The sequence below is a fragment of the Arvicanthis niloticus genome, chromosome 18 (genome assembly GCF_011762505.2).
Source record: "Arvicanthis niloticus isolate mArvNil1 chromosome 18, mArvNil1.pat.X, whole genome shotgun sequence".
In the NCBI taxonomy this organism is placed as follows: domain Eukaryota; kingdom Metazoa; phylum Chordata; class Mammalia; order Rodentia; family Muridae; genus Arvicanthis; species Arvicanthis niloticus.
This window is the reverse complement of record NC_047675.1, coordinates 53090934-53109691: the sequence shown is the minus strand read 5'-3', so window position 1 is coordinate 53109691 and position 18758 is coordinate 53090934. Positions and strand designations below refer to the sequence as shown.

The window sequence follows — 18758 nt, the reverse complement described above, 5'->3', positions numbered from 1 at the left end:
TTGATCCTGACTAGCAATTGGGAGAAGTTATTTGAAATTCCAGTTTCTATTTACATTTTATTCCCATGTTTGTCATAAAGCAGGCATTGGCTGAACGATTAGTTGAATAAAAAGTGAATGAGTCAGATTCCATTGAAACTAGCATACTAGGTTGTATAGAAGCAATCTTTTGTGCTGGGTCCACCATGCTATGATATCTGGCCTAGACTATAGGTCTATTGTGGATAATACTAATGTCAAAAGAGTTATAAGCCTGAAGAAAATAATAAACAGGTATGTTTCAGATCTGAGGGAGAGGTTGTTAGTGTCTAATTTTTTTTTAAGGGGCCGGAGAGACGGCTCAGAGGTTAAGAGCACTTGAAGGCTCTTCTAAAGGTCCTGAGTTCAATTCCGAGCAACCACATGGTGGCTCACAGCCATCTGTAATGGGATTTGATTCCTTCTTCTAGCATGTCTGAAGACAGAGCACTCCTATGCATAAAATTCACGATAAATCTTCTAAAATTTTCTAATTAAAATATAATTATATAATTTCCCCTTTCTTCCCTCTTAACTCTCAGAAATCCATGGCCTTTAAAAAATTGCAATTACTCTGAAATATATATATATATATATATCCTGCTCAGCCTATATTATGTCACTTCTATGTATATGAGTTCAGGGCTGGCCACGTAGGATTGGATAACCAATTGAGGAAAAGTTTTAGGGCTAAATGTCAAATTGTGTTTTTGTTTAGTTTCTTTCATGTTCTTAGGAGGTAATAGCAAGAGTCTTAACAGGATAAGCTCCAGGTTATGGGGCCCTTTGATAAAAGAACCAGAAGCTTACACAAGAATCCCATGTTTCTCTCCATATCACTGGGTAATGACTCAGTCAGTCAGATCCAATGTGGGATGGTGAAGATCTTGCTTCTAAATGACTGTCACCATGCTGGCCATATCCTCCATGTCTCCCACCCACCTCCCCCTTCTTCAATGACCTATCCAAATTCATCTCATAAAACACACAGGTCAAGAATCAAGAATTAGTCCTCAGGGCCTTTTCTATTCTATGTAGCTTTCTGATTCTAAAAGGATTAAATCTAAAGGAAGATTTAATTTTGAAGCAGTCCTTGATGTCTAAATCCCCTCACATGAGATTTAAGACACCAGTTCACCTGGCAGAGCTTTACGCTTAGGCTAAAACAAGATTTTCATATAGAATTGCTTCTAATGGACATGCTGAAATAACGGTGATACGACAAATTACAGCAATTCCCACAAATATCCATTTCTTTCAGATACTTAAAATCAGCCTAATTCTCATACATAGCTTAGTTTGAATGCCAGACAGAGGTACCAGTTCCCTCCAGCCTCCTTTGGAAGGCAACAAATCTCTCCCTTGGGGTAAATAATATCAATTTGTCTTCCTGTTTCATGTATTCCAAACTGAAAGGAAGCAAGGAAGCAAGGAAGCAAGGAAGCAAGGAAGCAAGGAAGCAAGGAAGGAAGGAAGCAAGGAAGGAAGGAAGGAAGGAAGGAGGGAGGGAGGGAGGGAGGGAGGGAGGGAGGGAGGGAGGGAGGGAGGGAGGGAAAGACAGAAGGAAGGAAGGAGGGAAAAAGGAAGAAAGGAAGAAAAGAAGGAAGGAAAGAGAAAAAAATCTTAATATTAAAATTCAAACAAAAATAACCAATCAACCAAATCTGTCTTTAAAAACGTCTTACCATCTTCCAGGAGTGAATGGAGATAGGGTACAATTTCTAAAAATCTCCCATCATCCTTTAGGAGTAAAGGGGCTATGAAAAGATAGTGAAGAGAGTATTCTAAAATTGAAAGGTTGCTAGGAGGAAAAGGTGGTGGTAGCAGCAGACAGACTCAAGGTAAAGAGAGCCCTAGTGAATTAGCAGGCACCCGTCTATGAAACAGAGGATGGTCAGGTGGAGCAACACAGACAGCACTAGAGTCCAGATTCCACAATGTCCTGACCCTGGGGCCAGGTGACATGGCATCTATCCTGGAGAACTGATGAGATCGTTTGCTTGGCAGACTGTGGAAGAGGGCCTAGCTACTGAGAGTCAGTCTCTAACAGACCGTAAGCTACCGTGTCCTAAGAAACAGTAAGAACCAGCCATATAGGAAATGATGACAGAATTACAGGCAGCTATGGGGATCACAGCTGCTCCCGCACTTAAATCCTCTTCATTCACATAAATTCAAATGTAAAAGTAAATGTGACAGGGATATTTCAGTAGGGAATCTACACTCACATCTTTCAGAGGGCAAAATGGAATAAATCAATGCCTTTATCAAAACATTTTCAAGCTGGCACACGTTTGCCTTACTCTTGGGGAATCAGAATCCTACAGAAACAGAATGATCTTTGTTACTCCTTATTGCAAAAATCTCCCACAACATTCCATATTCGGGGTGTGTGTGCATGTGAGTATGTGTGTGCATGCATGTGTATGTGTGTGTGTGTGCCTGCGTGTGTGAATTTGTGTATGAGTGTATATGAGTGTTTATGTGTGAGTGTATGTGTGTATGAGTGTGTGTGTGTATATGTGTGTATGCATGTGTGCGAGTGTGTGTGAGTCTGTTTGTGTGTGTGTATGTGCAGCTGTTGAGCACCCTCTATGGCTTTCTGCTTTATTTATTGTTTCTGAGTCAGAATCTCTTACTGAACCTGGGGCTCAGACACTCAGCCAGATGGATGGTCAGTAAGCTCCAGATTCTTTTGTCTCTGTCTCTGATGCCGGGATGGAAACTCAGGCCCTCATGTTTGTGCAGCAGCATCTTCCCTCTCTACTGTCTTCTTAGCCTCCAATTTTTTTTGTGAATAGACAGTGCTGTGCATCCAGCACCTATCAAAGTTTCTGATATACAGAAGATATTCAATACATACCTGTCCACTGACCATTGTCCTCGGGAATTGGAAACAACTCATTTCTCTAAAAGAACTACCTAATATAGTATACAACACACGTGTTGTACACTATCCTGAGAACTATTCACAAGCATCTGCACAACTTGGACTAAAAATGTCAAACAATGTTTTGACAAAAAATACCACTATTCAAGACATCTCTGAAAGGCTGAGATGCAAGTCAGTAAGAACACATGCCCAGCCAGTGTAAGATCTGAAGTACATCCCTCAACACTACTAGAAGAAGAAAGAGAGGCAGTCCTCAGGCTACAGGACTCTCAAGATCAAATCTGAATTCTTCCCATTTAAAAGAATGTCTGTCCTATGTCTGAGGTTTTCAGTTAATGTTATATTGATCCTTGTTGCAAAAAATTAGCTTAATAGTCATAGCTGTTTCATTCTACATCTGGCAAATAAAAGCAATGCAAGTGTGTGTTGGTTTGAATAAGAATGGCCTCCATAGTCTCATATATATGAAGCTTAGACACTAGGAACTGGCACTATTTGAAAGGATTAAAAGGATTAGAAGCTCTGGCCTTGCTACAGCAAGTATGTCACTAGGCTGGGGCTGTAGCTCAGTTCATAGAGCATTTGTCTAGAATATATGAAGCCCTGGGCTTGGTCCATTCTATTGCATAACCAAAAATGATTGTGCAATACTTGTAATCCCAGAAGTGGAGAAGTGAAGCTAGAGGGTCTGAAGTTTTAAAGTCACAGAAAGTTCAGACTATGCTGGTCACATGACACAACGTTTGAAAACAAGATGTTTCATGGGCAATCTCAGCAGGCCACAGAGACGAGTGGTGGTTCTCCCAGGCAACATCCTCTGTTTACCTCGTTACATCTGCTGACCCGCCTTGCCACAATGAGCTGGATCATGCCACGCTTGTTGCCCTCAGTGGACATGGACCTCCGCAGAGTCTCCATGGCTTCCTGGTTGGCTTTGCCCAGCAGAGACTCTCCATTCACTGCTATTAGCTGGTCATTTACCCTCAGCCTTCCATCCTGTGAGGAAGGCAAGTGAGAATTGATGAGTAGTCTTCAAGAGGCTTCTTTTCCAAAAGTTTAAATAATTAAAACAAACAAACAAAAAGAGAGAAAAGAAAAGAAAAGAAAAGAAAAGAAAAGAAAAGAAAAGAAAAGAAAAGAAAAAGGGATCTGGGGGCTTTAATCTCATTGTAAGCAGCTGTTGTAGCCTCTGTCTTTTACTTCAGTCTTTTAGACATTCCTGAGCCATTATTATAATCTGTACTAAATGGAATACTAACTCAAAGGACACAAAGTGATCATCACTGGCTTGCTTCCTTTCAGGAACAGCCACCAAGGAGGTTTATAAATGAGACCCATGAGGATCAAGACAACTGTAGAAAACTGCTCTTCACAGACAGGAAACTCACTCTAGGCTTAGAAGGAGCAAATGGACTCCCAGCAGGAGGGAAGGAAAAAAGGAACCTTCTCCTGAGCCCAGGACTCATGCTGCCTTCACACATGTTATCTTCACTGAGCTAAGAAGACTACAGATTAAGGGTCATGTGAAATAGAATGAAGAGTTAGACTGATGAGCTCCATGCCCTGAATGGTCCAGACGTTCTATAAAGAAAGAAAATGTTACTAATAGAACGTGTAGGTCAGAGGGGAGGTGGGTGAGAAACCTCACCAGCAGGCGCAGGCTGAACAAAACTGACAGGTCCTTACTTTAGATGCAGCTCCGCCATTAATAATGGACTTGACGAAGATGCCCAGATCTGCATGGTTCTCTTTAGAACGGTTCCCCTTGACGCTGACACCAAGCCCGGCAGATCCTGAGTCATTCAGTGGAACTTCAAAAGTTAGAAACTCCCTGGTACCATCAGGTGTGAGGACAACGTCCTCATCTTCAGCTTTCTAAAAGAGAAAAGAGTTGCATGGGGTATTAAAAAATATCAATACCTTTCTCTAGCTAGTACACTGAAGATTTTAATGACAAGTTCTCTAAGGAGAATAGGCAGATTTCATTCCTTGACAGAATCCATGAGGATGGTACAGCTGTCTTTCAAGATTCCACCTGAGCCTGGCTGTGAGCAGCTTCAGGCTATGCTTATATCTATGTTGCACCAAAGCTGCAACTGATTCTAAGAAACACAGGGGTAACACAAAAGAGATATATGTAGACTCCTAAAGTCTGGGGCTAGTCTGCAAAGTCTTTGTTCTGTTCTGTCTTTACTATGTAAAACAACTTCTAAAAAAAGTCAAGATAAGCAAACCGTTTGTCTTTGCATGGAGGATTTCCACTGTCATTAGTAGTTAGTTCAATATTCACTGATACTGTGTGCATTTTTATGCATAGGCAATATGGAAACCCCAATGATACAAAGCCAACCAGGAAAAGTGTTCAGGTTTAGGATCAGTGTTGAACTATATAAACAGCAACATCTGGGAGACAATATAGAACCAAATAACACCTGAGAGTTCTATAATCTGGCAATCACACATCATATCACTGGTAGATATCACATAAGCATCGTTGTTTGATTAATTAGCTATGTACAACTCTTTGGTTTCCTAACTGAAGACACTCAAAGAAAGGCTTTCAAGATCCCACACAGTTAGGATATATAAACCCTTGCTCACCTTCCTTAAAACAGGAAGAAATGAAAAATGAATCTATCGCCCAGTGGAGTATGGTGTGAGGCCACATTCTATTACTAAGTGAAAGTTCAGTACCCAAGAAGAAAGGGCAGGCTGCTGTTCAGGTCCTCAGCAACCCCTCCAAGGCAAAAGCCTTGGATACCATCTCCATATCTGCCATCTGAAGTGGAAATCTAGACCTGTCCTGTAGCATCAGTCCCAGAATGCACAGACCCCAGTGAAGCACGCAATGTACTCCTCCACTTTTCCCAACTTTGAAACACTGCTGCAGCATCCACTTTAGTCATTTAAAATGGACCATCAATTACAGTGGTGAGCTGTCATCCCAAATGGACAGCTTTCAAACAACTCATGGTTGCTCATAAAACTTGGCTATTATAGAGGATAGAAACAGGATTTTTTTTTTTTTTGTATCCTATCCAATTTTTGAAATATTCTAAAAGGCCAAATCAAGTAACAATAAAATAACTTAAAAGAGAACGTGAGGTTTTCACATGTACTCTTGATTGTCTTAATTAAACTAGCTTTTAGAAGAATATTTACCTGTGATTATATATAAACAAGGTGCTATTTTAAAACCTTAAAATCCAAAATAATGTTACATATAAAGCAATGTTTCCACTTTGCTGACATTCAGTGTGTGTGTGTGTGTCACTGGTGATAAAACAGGGGCCTCATGACAGGCAGTCTAGAACTTCTCTGCTGCTGGCCTACATGTCTAGCCACACAGGAATACATTCTTGGAAACATTTCAAAGAATAGCCCAACAGTGAGTAAGGAGGAGTCAGCTTTCAATGATATAAAACCACAGCCTTTTAAGAGCATGAAAAGTATGCAGTAAAAAACGAAAATTAAACGTTTAAAGGACAGTGTTTATATAAAGTAAATATTTACCATCAGATTGAGCTTCTTCAATCTTTGTAACCACTTTATCTTTACAATATTCCCAGAGAATAATTACAGTTCAAATCAATAAAACTAATGAACTGGAGACAAACCCTAGTTCTGGTAACTGTATCAAAATATTAGTACATCACACATTTATTTTATAGAAATATCTTTATACTCATGCAATGCTCTATAAATGCTAATGTTCATTTCATTTTTCATTTTTTTTAATCTGTGTGTATCAAAAACACTAGGTAATTATTCTATAAATGACTATTGCAGTCTTACTGTTAATGTAAAAATATACCATCTGGAGGCTGAGAGCATCTCAGTGCAAGAACACTGGCCTAGAAAACATGTAAAAGGAGCCACGTTCATATCAGCATTACAGACAACCAAAGTAGTAATGCTTAAAAGGACATCCCATATGGGTAGATTTCAATGATTTAAGGAAAAAGAAACAATATCAACAACTCCAAGCCACACCACTGTTCCCTTGTATGTGGAATTCAGAAACACTTAGGAGACAAAATAGATTTTACTAAGTAAGAATGTTTCCTTTGAGAGGCCGTAGACACTGTAGGTTCTCAGGCTTTCCTAAATTCAAGGAATCACAGCTGTGTTTAGTGCACACAGGGACTCAACTGTTACCACTTCTCTCCCTCATTCCAAAGGACCTTAATTGTCATTGGTGGATTTAGATCTTCAGTTTGGCTATCTCATGTTTACCAATGCCAACATTTCCATAATGATTTTACAAAAGCTTAAAATTCTCATTTTTTTCCCTACTTGAAAAATCAAGACAAGGAGCTGAATGAATTCATAAAGAAAAGGCTAATCAAGGTGGGAGTACCCCCCTCCCTGGCCTTGCTCTGCACTTACTATGAAAACTGCAAGAGACCCCTGTTGGGCTGGGGTGGGAGGGTCTTCTCTTATGGTTCTTGTTTCAAACCTGAGACTTTATTGTCATTAAGAACATTGAAGGGAGGCACTGTCAGCTGCATTAACAAGTCATTACTAATCCGCTTGGCTCTTGAAGGAGACTGAAATTAACACCAGCTTTTTAGAAATTTAGTTATTTTGGCAGTAACTTTTAAAAGTTTGCTCTTCAAAAACCATTTTGAGATGTGACAGCATAAAAATCCCCACAACGCTGAGCTAGTGCAGGGACCTGTGTGCACGGACACAGTAGAAGCCACCTCCTACCTCCTTGTTGTGTTGCCTGAAGCTGTGTCCCTCCAACAAGTTCAAGTTCACACTTCAGGCATAAAAGTTAACATGTTCTCCAGCCTGCTCAAGCTGGTTTTGCTGCTCACTCCCATGCATGTGGGCAATGGGTATCTACTGTGTATGTATGTTGGTAGAGCATGAACAAGTTCCCATCAAATTTGACTGCAGTTCCCCCCTGCATGCTTCTCCATTGGCAAATTTGCCTTTAATGTCTAGAAAACAAAGGGCATTTTTTTTTCTTCTTTTTGCCAAGTGTATTGGAAATAGGGGTCCTGCCTAATGTGTCCTGTGAAAGCTATCGAGTTTTCCATTCTCCTCAGAGAAGAGAATGTACACTGAGGAAGAAAAGTGGTCAATGCCCTTCTGCATTTCCTACTTAGCGTTTTCTCTCCTGTTAACACTAGTCCCAGTAGCTCAGACCCTGACTGCACAGGAGGGACTGTGAATATACAGTGAACTTAATCACATCATTCATTCCTATTGAAGGGGAAATGATGATCAAATCTCTGGGCTGATGAAACACATAAAACATAGTGAAGAAAACAAAAGGGAAAAGTCAGAGACACGGAGCTCTTCAGAACATTCAACAATGTGCTGAACAGGATGGGTTTCTGCAGGGCATGGTAGTGCAAAACTAACCTTAGAGCTCAGGAGGCTGAGGCAGGAAGACCCTGGGAACAAGGGCAACCTGTGCTACCAGAGGGAAGGAAGGAAGAAAGGAAGGGAGGGAGGGAGGAAGGGAGGGAGGGAAGGAGGGAGGGAGGGAGGGAGGGAGGGAGGGTAGACATATGTATGTACACCCTGGAATAACAGTTGAATGCATAAACAGACAGAACATTTATAGAAGACAATTTGAAAGCCTCTAAGCTTGCTTATTGTATATTGAGTTGACAACCAACTGTGGCTATGTACAAAGAGATTTGTGGAAACGCTATATACCTTTATTACAGAGATGAAAGATGAATTCTATTTTCATTATTTGAGCCCATCTTTCTGAGATTTTTTATTTACATTGCTTATTCATTATTATTTTTGTAGTTATTGGGGATTGAACTCAGGGCGTGGTTCATGCTAGGATCTTTGTCTTTGTTCCTCTCTGCCTTCAATCCAGTTCCCCTTCTTCCACTTGTTTTTGCTTTGTTTTGTTTGTTTGTTTTGTTTTTTTGAGACACAGCCTTTCAAGTTTCCTGGACTGGCTTTACCTCATAGTATCCCATGCAGGTCTTGGCAAAATGATCCTCCTACCTCAATCTCCCCAGTGCTGGGACTACCAGGCCTGCTTATTAAATCACAATCATACATCTGGACTTCCTATGTTATTTCCTGATCTAATGAAGGACAAGTATTTTTAAAGACAATTTTCTGTTTGTTTATAACAATATTAGTTATTAACTTCCAGTATCTGCCCAGAAAAATATCTGATGGGGGGAACAAGAATCAGAAAAACCCAAGTGAAGGGATATTCTCAGAGAGATGTGCTCTCTAAAGAATTAAAAATGTTCTCATAGTGTTTTTTTTTTTCAAAAATGTAAACAAAGGTACACCAAAGAACCACCCTAGACTAAGAGTCCAGACACATAACTAAATGCCATGCCATGACCTGGCTTGGGCTGGAGCCCAGAGGGCCATTCTGACTTCTTACTCATTTATTTTATAAACTACTGTGGGCAGTTATAGCACTGTAAAGCCAAGGGCGGTTTATTGGTTCTGACAACTAGAGCACGGCTACATAAGAAAGTGTCCTTGCATTGAGACATTCAGGAGTAAAGGAGAAGGAGAATTACGTAGATAATTTACTGTCAGTTCAGGGAAATAAATGTTATACAGAGAGAACAGTGTGAAGCCCTCATGGAGAGAAAAGAGTGGAACAGGTGTTCAACGTGGCAGAGTGCTACCAATGGAAGATGAAGTGGAAACTGCAGGGTTCTTCAGAAAATCGGTTGGATGGTGTTTTGCTGGGGCAAACATATGAAGGAACATTCCACTGAAGCAGACACAGGTAAAAGAATGTTCTGTTCAAGCAAGCATGTTAAAGGACATGTGATGAAAGATTCTTTGCATATATTGGTCCACCTTGCATTGCATAGTTGAGTTTCATTTGTTGGGACTCCATAGAGAGAAGTGCACTGAAAAACTTCTGGTGATGTCCTGCAGTTTCCTGCCACTTCAGCTCAGCAACTCGGGTTGATTGGCAGAGTGAAGTCAGCTGAGACAGACACACATGCTGAGGCAGACACACAAGCTGAGGCAACACCCGTGGAGGACAGGTGATGTTAGGAGGGTGTATAAATAGGCTGAGCTAGCTAGGCTTGTTTATAGAGTTAGTCATGCATCTCTTGTGGGTCTTGTGTCTTCGCTGTTCTTCACTTCCCTGAGAGAAGCACACACAAGAACTTCTCCTAGTGTTCCTCCTGGCCCCTTCTGCTGACTCTAGCTGAGGCTGAGGCCTGGCTGTCTCTGCTAAGTAGTGCCACCACTGCTGATTCATGTTTGTTATCCCGACTCTACTAAACTGGGCTGCTGGTGTATTCATGAGGTGTTTGTGAGTGGATCCAGTTGCCATTGCTAGCCTGCGAACTGAACTGCTGATTTCCAAACACAGACGGGAGTTGATCCAAAGAATGTTTCTAAACAGGTCCACTTCCCCTGTGGCCTTTCTTTTTCACTGCCTCTGGTGGGCTAACAGGGAGGTTAAAGTGCTTAAGAACCATCATTAAAAATTGGTTTAAAAAAAATTAAAGTTACAGAAGAGGTGGACAAAGAGAACTTTCTGAAATTCTGACAGTAAGAAAAAAAAAAACCTATATAAGGTAATTAATCCAGAATAGCCTTGAAGCCTATAACTTACAGACCTCAACAAAAATAAAATAAAATTTTAAAGTTAAAAAATGTACAAAGTTTATCGCTACGCTACAAAGACGGCTGAGAGCAAACGATGAAAATATTTCGAGGGAAATCTGTCAGAAACATTAAGCAGCCATTATCATGGTAAAGGCACCATAAGGAATTCCAACTCAATTCCTTATTGAGTCAGCTCTGTTTGTCTTTTCAATGCCTCTACATCCCGCAAAGACTCGATAAGAATCGGTGTGGGCAGATGAAGGATTCTAATCACATTATGCTTTGCAGAACCCACAGAAGTCAGGAAGATTCAGAACCACAGAGGAGCAGCAATCACCCCACAGGAAAAAAATCCTTTTTTACCATGTTTATACAGCAAATGCTTCAGGCTATGGCTATAGCAATGGATAATGCTAATCATAAGATAAAAATAAATATGTACACATAAAGACGTAGGAGAACATAACTGTCCCCTGACTCTCAGTGGAATTACACCTAGGTAAACTTATTCTAAGCTGAAGATATTGCAAACCCGAAATGCATTTAGCATACCCAATGTATCCAGCATTGCAGTGAACACTCTGTTAGCTTACGTTTGGATAAAATATCTACTACAGAGATTTTTATCTGATAAGGCATTCAAGCTCTCCAGTCACCTATTGATTTCTCATGGAAACTGAGATAAGAGGATGTTATATGTATGTTTTGCCCTCCTGTGAAACTGTGCCCCTTAGTGAGCTGGGGGCTGCCTGTGTGTCAGCTTTTTAAAGTCACAGGTATTTTTTAATCCAAAGTAAATCAAAAGTTTGACATTTTCTTCTGGTCAAGATTTTCCAAGATTTTTGGATGTTTAAGTTCAGGACCAACTACGATTTACTGGGATGACTGGTAAAGAAAGCATCAAACTTGGAAAGGTGAATGGTCGGCTGTGAGTTCAGCTCTGTGATAGGGTGGTCAGTATTTACGTGGGGTCAAGCCCAGCACTAATTAAATAAATCATATTTTAAGAGTGAATAGGTAGCTGTCCTAAGGGCTGGGTAAGCCACAGTTGATTACTAATTTGAAATGCCATCTTTAGACACAAACACACATATGTATAAATATACATACATGTTCATTTCCAGAATAGCTCATTGTAGTTACAGGGCCTATTTGCCCGTGCTTTGACAATCTCTGCTGGTCCACACTGTACAGACTTCCACTATCTTTGCCACAGCGACTGTCTTTTCAAACATAATGATCTCCTCAGCTGTCCTTTCTCACTGACATCTTCAATGTGTAACACCACTGTGGTTTTCATTGGCTGTCACTGGCTGAGTCAGTCACTATACAACCAAAACCTCAATCCTGTGGCTTTCTCTAACCTGTACTCATGGGTGTGTAATATTCTTGATGTTACTTCTGATTTTTGCCCTGAGGTCTTATTCACCATCCAGTTTTAAAATGATGAGATATTTGAAAATACCATTCTATTTATTGACATTGATTGTCTATGTATCTGTATTTTAAAAATCAAGTCTGATTAAGGCCTTATATTGTGATGATTTTGGTTTACCTAGGGTTCCTACATAGCCCTGCTTGTCCTGTAACTAACTATGTAGACCAGGCTAGCCTCAAACACACAGAAATCCACCTACCCCTGCCTCCCAAGTGCTGGGGTTAAAGGCATGAACCACCATACTTGGCTGAGTTTGGGAATATTTTTATTTGCTATTTAAAATGTAAAGATCCTTTAATATACAAAGATCCTGACTTTTATCTGGTTATTTACTGTCAGCATTACATTCTCTCTCTTCCACCATGTAGTACATCATTACAGAGACCAACATATTGCCTATAAACAGACAGAATACGGCCTACCCTTAGTTCCCAGTGTGGATTAGGGTTATAAAATGGACATAGTTGAGCTGCATCTGTATTTGAACTTGAGCCCAGAATGCTTGACTTATCCCCTGCCCTTTTTTTTTTTAACTATAACAACTATGCTTACCTGGATCACTGACATATCACCATATTATTCCTGGTTATATTTTATATTAAACTCTCTTAACTTTACCATACTGTACAAAGGAACAGAAAATAATTCTGGTGTCTCCCTTTTTATGCCTGTTTGACAAGCCTCCCCTCCAATATAGAGGTAAATAAAAATTATTTTTAAATTAGATCACCTTGGCAAAGAAGCCGGACAAATAGTATCATTGTGAATTAGCAAGTACTGAAACGTCTCTAAAGACAAGCTTCTTACCGTTTCTTTTGGAGTCTGCATCTGGTTTGGTTCAGCATTCTAGAAGAATCAAAGAGAAACATCAGTACAGACTGATTTTCATCATCAAGGACCAGGGACAGAATGCTTTATTAAAAGAGATTAGATTGTTTTAAAATTAGATTGTTTCCTTTACATTGTAAGTGGACTGACATATGGCTGTCTTCTGGACTGTCAGGGTCTAGGTCCAGATTTCAGCAGTTCTAGAGAGAAGTCTCTCCATTCATTCACATTACCTCATAAGCTCTGTGCAGGAAAAGAAACCGCATCAAACTCTGTATATAAATATGCTGCTACTTCTAAATGTGTTTTCAAATCTCCCCAACCAAACCTCAGGGCCAATTGACAGCTATATGGATAAAAAAAACAGACTGTTTCAAGTGCAAAACACTTGATACTAGAACGTGTTCTACAGGGAACACATGTAATTCTTTCCATGTAACACAGAACATGAAAAATTGATAATTTGGTTTTATTTAATTTTTAACAAAAGACAAAACACTGATTAAAAAGTATTTAGATTAAGACCCATAGAACTGAGACAGAAGAGAAGAGTTACATTAATTGGAGTTAAGAATTATTTTTAAACACTTCCTTTGACTTTCAGAAATGTTATTATTTTAAGTCTCAAAAAGCAGCTGCAGCAGGCATAACAGACTGACAGCCTACTGGCCCTGTCCTTAATGAAAAGCTCACAAGCAATAAATTAAATGAGGGAGGGGGAGGGGGAGAGGGAGCAGCAGACGGGAGAAACAGAAGCCTGGAAGATCCAAATTGGCCCAGAAGAACCTGCATAACCTCAGGCTGGCTCTCGTTCCCCTGTGAGACTGCTGAAGAACAGTGCTGCAGTTTGGCAGACTCAGTAAGGCCAACATGCAGCCTCAGAATGCCAGGCAGAGCTGGGGCTTCCTGCCTGCCCAGGGGAGGCTGGTGCTTTGGAGAGGGCTCATTTGCAATCGAATAGAGACATCCCAGATTTAGGATCAGGTGGCATCTTAAACACAAAATTGGATAAGAGTGGAGGAAACTGGGTAAAATGGCATTTAAACGGAGAGAGATGATGCATTAAACATTTGTTAACTATGATGAAGTTTTCATAATTTATTCAAAATAAACAGAACACATAAGTGTTCACTTATCACCCCATCAGAGTCTGAAATCCCCATAAAGCCAAGTAAGACTTTCAGGTCTGTGTGTAACAAGGGATTGGACACCCATGGTTGAAATCTAGCTTTATTTTAACAGCTATTTAAATAAACAACTAATTTCTATAGTGGATATATCAGCCATGATGCATCACAATGCATAATTTAAGAGAATCAGGCCTATGTGACAGATTTGGGAACTGTAGCCCTAAATCCTGTCACTTGTCAGGGCTACACAAAGCTAGCAGCTAGCTGAAAGGAGATATCAAACATCTGAGATGGCTCCGGTCAAATCTGCTTTGGAATATTTAAGATGCTACTTGTGCTTGAGCCAAAAGAACCTTCTAATCACATCAAAAGATAAAGATGACTCTTCCAAACAAGTCGATTTTATATATAAGTATATAACATTTATATACAAATAATAAAAATAACATTTTCTTCAAAAGCGTATTCAGAACCACATGTAAGCTCTGTATCTTATTCCCGCCAAAACAATTTCGAGTCTGCTTAATGGTTAACATCAGTGTGGAAGGCAAAGGTGAGCTATGAACAGTGCCCATTGTTTATGTTTTTCCAACTAAGGTCACCCGTGCTTGTGACACGTCTTTATTTTCCTAACACTAATTTTGTAAGTTTCCCTATCCGACAACAGGAAGCACCATTAACTTTGTTTAGGTTGTATTTACTACAAAAATCTGAAACCTGAAAACCTGTCACATGAGAAGAGAAGATGGCAGTGTTTCAAATATAGCCTTTGGGGTGATGGTTATGAAATAATTGACATCTTGGGGTTTAACAGGGTTAGCAGAAGAAACAGTGATAAACACATAATTTCCCTGAGACCCTTCTTATAAGCTGCTTATTAAGCACTCATCCACACATAGTTACATAGTTGAGGTGTCTATTGCTAAAACTGGCATGGTTGAGAACACTTGCATTGAATGCTATGCATGAGGAAAATAAAAAACTATAGAGACCCCTTATGGCAGGTGTGTACAAACAGTCACCACTGAGTAGGTAGCCTAGGTCACTGGTTCACATGCATGAGAAGTCTTCCATCTGTCTTACAGTTACGCACCATTTCCCTTGGGTGGAAGGCCTCTTCCTGACGAAAGACCAGAAGGCTCACAGTCCCCTCCATCTTGGTGCTTCTCAACAGGGAAACAACTTCCTCCTGGGACTTGCCGGCTAAATCTACTCCATTGACCTAAAATGAAGAGAAAAGTTTTAATTATAACCTTGTCCAGACCGGCAGAAGAAGAAAAGCCAGAGACCCAGAACTCACTGAAACTAGTAAGTAAGTCTTTAAGTGCAAATCGTGGTCGTGACCAGGTAACCATGGAAGTTTTGGTGGCTCATAAAAGAAGTTGATCAGGTAGCCAGATGCCAGTGAGGAAGCAATAAATCCTTTACTGTTCACCCATAAAGCAGAGCTGCAACCGCCATAAACATGCCATAAACAGACAGCAACCACAAGGTCAAATCAACGTGAAACCACTACAAGAACCAAGCTCTTGAACAGCCTGTGTGCAACTGGTTTTTCAACAGCCAAATAGGAAAATACAGCAGGAGTCTTTTAGCATAATGCTATAAGTTTCGGGGAAAAATGAAGAATAAATATTTTATCATTAAAAGGTAAACACTAAACCCCCAAAGAATCACTTAAACAAACAAACAAATAGATAAATAAATAACAGTTTGGTAGTGAAAATAATGGCCCAGTGTTAAACTCTTGCCTAGAATCCCCAGGGAGGGCACTTGGGTATGGCTCAGTTGTAGGCTTGTGGCTTGGTGCTCTGAGGCATGGCTCAGGACAGAAGCACTTGCCTAGCATGAGTGTGGGATTGAGCTTCATTTAGAAAAATGGGTCTTAAGTTCTGAGTTGGTGCCTCTTTCTTTTCAACAGCTTCCAATATCAGAAACTACATCTATGTGTATTTTTGCAGTGACCTTAAATACCAGTGAAGTTAAACCAAAAGTATCAAAAGGAGATTTCTAAAATCTGCTTTCCTTGCTGGTGATGTTGGATGCTGCGTCTCAGTTCATGGTCCAGGTTGCCATGCCAACCTTTTGGCCTTTCCTTTCAAGACACACTGTCCGTGTTCACTTTATCTATCTTGGTTCTGTTGTCTAAGTAGTTGACTTGCCTATGCTGATACACATTAAGTATAAAGCTGTCTAAAATCGCCATCACAGAGATATGGCACATGCATAATGACAAGATACATTCTGGCCTCATAAACCAAATATCTATATAGTTAGTATTTATAAATAAACTAGACATACAGGCAATTTATCTTCAGATAACACAGGAAAACATACAGTAAAAACAAACTGTTTTCTGATGCAACATCCCTGCTAAAGATACACAATTTTCTTATTCACAAAAAGATTTTCAAACTAACTCCCAAAGAAAGGAATTTTTCAGGGAAGCCGGAAGTCCTTGCCTGGAAGTCACTCACCTCTATTAGCCGGTCTCCTGCCTTGAGTCTGCCGTCCTGAATGGCAGCCCCTCGAGGAAGGATATTCTTGACGTAAATGGGAGCTGAGCCACCTATAGTGACATCCCGGGAAGTGATGCTGAATCCCAGTCCTTCTGTACCTAAGACAGAGACAGAGACATCTGTAGGTGCTGCTGTGTGCTGTGAACTACACACGTGAGCCACAAAGGATTGGCCACTACCCTGTATTTTAAGCTGGATACGTGTGCCGCATGCAAAGACTGGCCCATACTGTGTCAATTTTACATTTGATAACGCCCAGTGGCCTTATGTTTCTTGTAATGCTGTAAAAGTGTCAATGAGGTTTTCAAACTGGATTGTTTGGAAGATTTAAACTGTTCTGCTCTAGGAGCCATTAATTTTCTTTGGTGGTCTTCCCAAGGGCAAATTCAAGTTAATGAACTCATATGTGAACTTTAAGTCTTTGGGTACCAAATGGGCCTGACAGCTCTTCTTGAAGAGACTGCCCCACCTGGGGATCCACCCCACATACAGACACCAAACCCAGACACTACTGAGGATGCCACGAAGTGCTTGCTGATAGGAGCCTGATATAGCTGTCTCCTGAGAGGTTCTGTCAGAGCCCGACGAATACAGAGGTGGATATTTGCAGCCAACCATTGGACCGAGCAGGAGTCCCTGATGGAGAAGTTGGAGAAGGGACTGAAAGAGCTGAGGGGGTTTGCAGCCCCGTGGGGGGAGCAACAGTATCCACTGGCCAGATCCCCTGGGAGCTCCCAGGGATGGACCAGCAACCAAAGAATACACATAGAAGGACCCATGGCTCCAGCCGCAAATGTAGCAGATGGCCTTGTCAATGGGAGGAGAGGCCACTGGTCCTGTGAAGGCTCAATGCCCCAGTGTAGGGGAATACCAGGGCAGGGAGGCGGGAGTGGGTGGGTGGGGGAGCACCCTCACAGAAGCAGGGGGAAGGGGTATGGGATAGGGGGTTTCCCAGTTTCGGGAGGGAAACCTGGGAAAGGGGATAACATTTGAAATGTAAATAAGTAAAATATCCAATTAAAAAAGAAAGAAATCAGGAATAAAAATTTAAATCTATAAAATTTTGGGGGTCTGGAGAGATGGCTCATAAGTTAAGAGCACTGTGCTTTGCAGAAGATTTGGGTTTGATTCCCAGCATCACATGGTGGCCTCCACAGGCATGGCATGTGTGTGGTGCACAGACATACGTGTAATACGTCTGTACACATCAAATAAAAATAAACTGTAAAAACTCCATGAAACCTCAAAAATCAAGTATTGGTAATGATGGTATCCAGATCGAGAGCACAAAGCAGGAGAAAAGGAGAAAAAAAGTGTTCAGGAAGGAGACATAGAACAGTAATATTTTTAGTAACCATCCTTCCTCATACCCCAAGTAGAGCCAACAACTTAGATATATGAACTATGCTGCTTACCTTTGTCAAGTTCCCTTCCAAGTAACTAAAGTGCTCCCACGTGTGGTCCCATCCCCCACGATGGGCAGATCACTCAGGGAAGAGTCCACCTGAGATCAGGGATACTAAACCCTAAGGTCACCCTCTCATGTTTAAAAGTACCAAGGTCAATGGATATCAGTAATTATTTTCCTGATTAAATGACTTCATGTTGCCTTTGGTAGATTTCTTCACGAACAATCTTAGACCAGTGATGTTGGGGAAATGAGTTACATACACCCCATTAGGACCCAAAGTAAAGAACAGAACCTCAGTGTGCTGTGTGAGACTCAGTGTGAAGCCTGACAGATTTCTACGGAATCAAAGAATCCTGTAATGCTTCTTTTCACTCTGTAGACCAGGCTGGCCTCGAACTCAGAAATCCCCCTGCCTCTGTCTCCCAAGTGCTAGGATTAAAGGCATGTGCCACCACACCCGGCTTCCTGTAATGCTTCTAATGAGCAATCTCTATTTAGGATTATTTACTTCTTGTGCTACGTTTCAGGTAATAGGATGTCAAAGGCAAGGCCACTGTGAGAAGGATGAAGAGACACACAGGTCAACTGTGAAGAAGAGTATCTGAGTGTGGCAGGAGGTTCACATAAAAGTGAATCAAAACATGTAACACGCGAGAAAACCAAGACTGAAAAGCACGAGTTGGAGAGAGAAGAGCAGAAACGAATCTCAGTAGTTCCTGAAATGAAACACGCCAGAAACACTCACAGGCTCACATAAAATCCTCTATACCCAACCGGAAACCACCTCCAGATTGATTGTTAGGTTTCTGCTATTGTCTGTACTGAAGCCTTGAGTGGCAAGCTGTCTATATGAATTTTACTAATTATTCTTCTGAGGCTGTCCCATATGTCTCTGTGCCTTCATGAGACTCCAATGGCTGGCAATAACATCTATTAAGAAAGA

At 40.8% G+C, this 18758-nt stretch overlaps 1 protein-coding gene across 13 annotated transcripts in view; it reads right to left on the bottom strand.

The window, feature by feature from the left end:
* Pard3 (par-3 family cell polarity regulator) overlaps positions 1-18758 on the bottom strand; it is a 551101-nt gene that overhangs the window by 223728 nt on the left and 308615 nt on the right. For all 13 annotated transcript variants that reach the window (XM_034522100.2, XM_076916063.1, XM_076916061.1 and 10 more), the window contains 5 exons: positions 16363-16502; positions 14979-15107; positions 12735-12773; positions 4598-4786; positions 3737-3907 (listed from right to left, as the gene is read on the bottom strand). In XM_034522100.2, coding sequence (XP_034377991.1) covers positions 3737-3907; positions 4598-4786; positions 12735-12773; positions 14979-15107; positions 16363-16502 — 668 coding nt within the window. The remainder of the gene's footprint in view (positions 1-3736; positions 3908-4597; positions 4787-12734; positions 12774-14978; positions 15108-16362; positions 16503-18758) is intronic.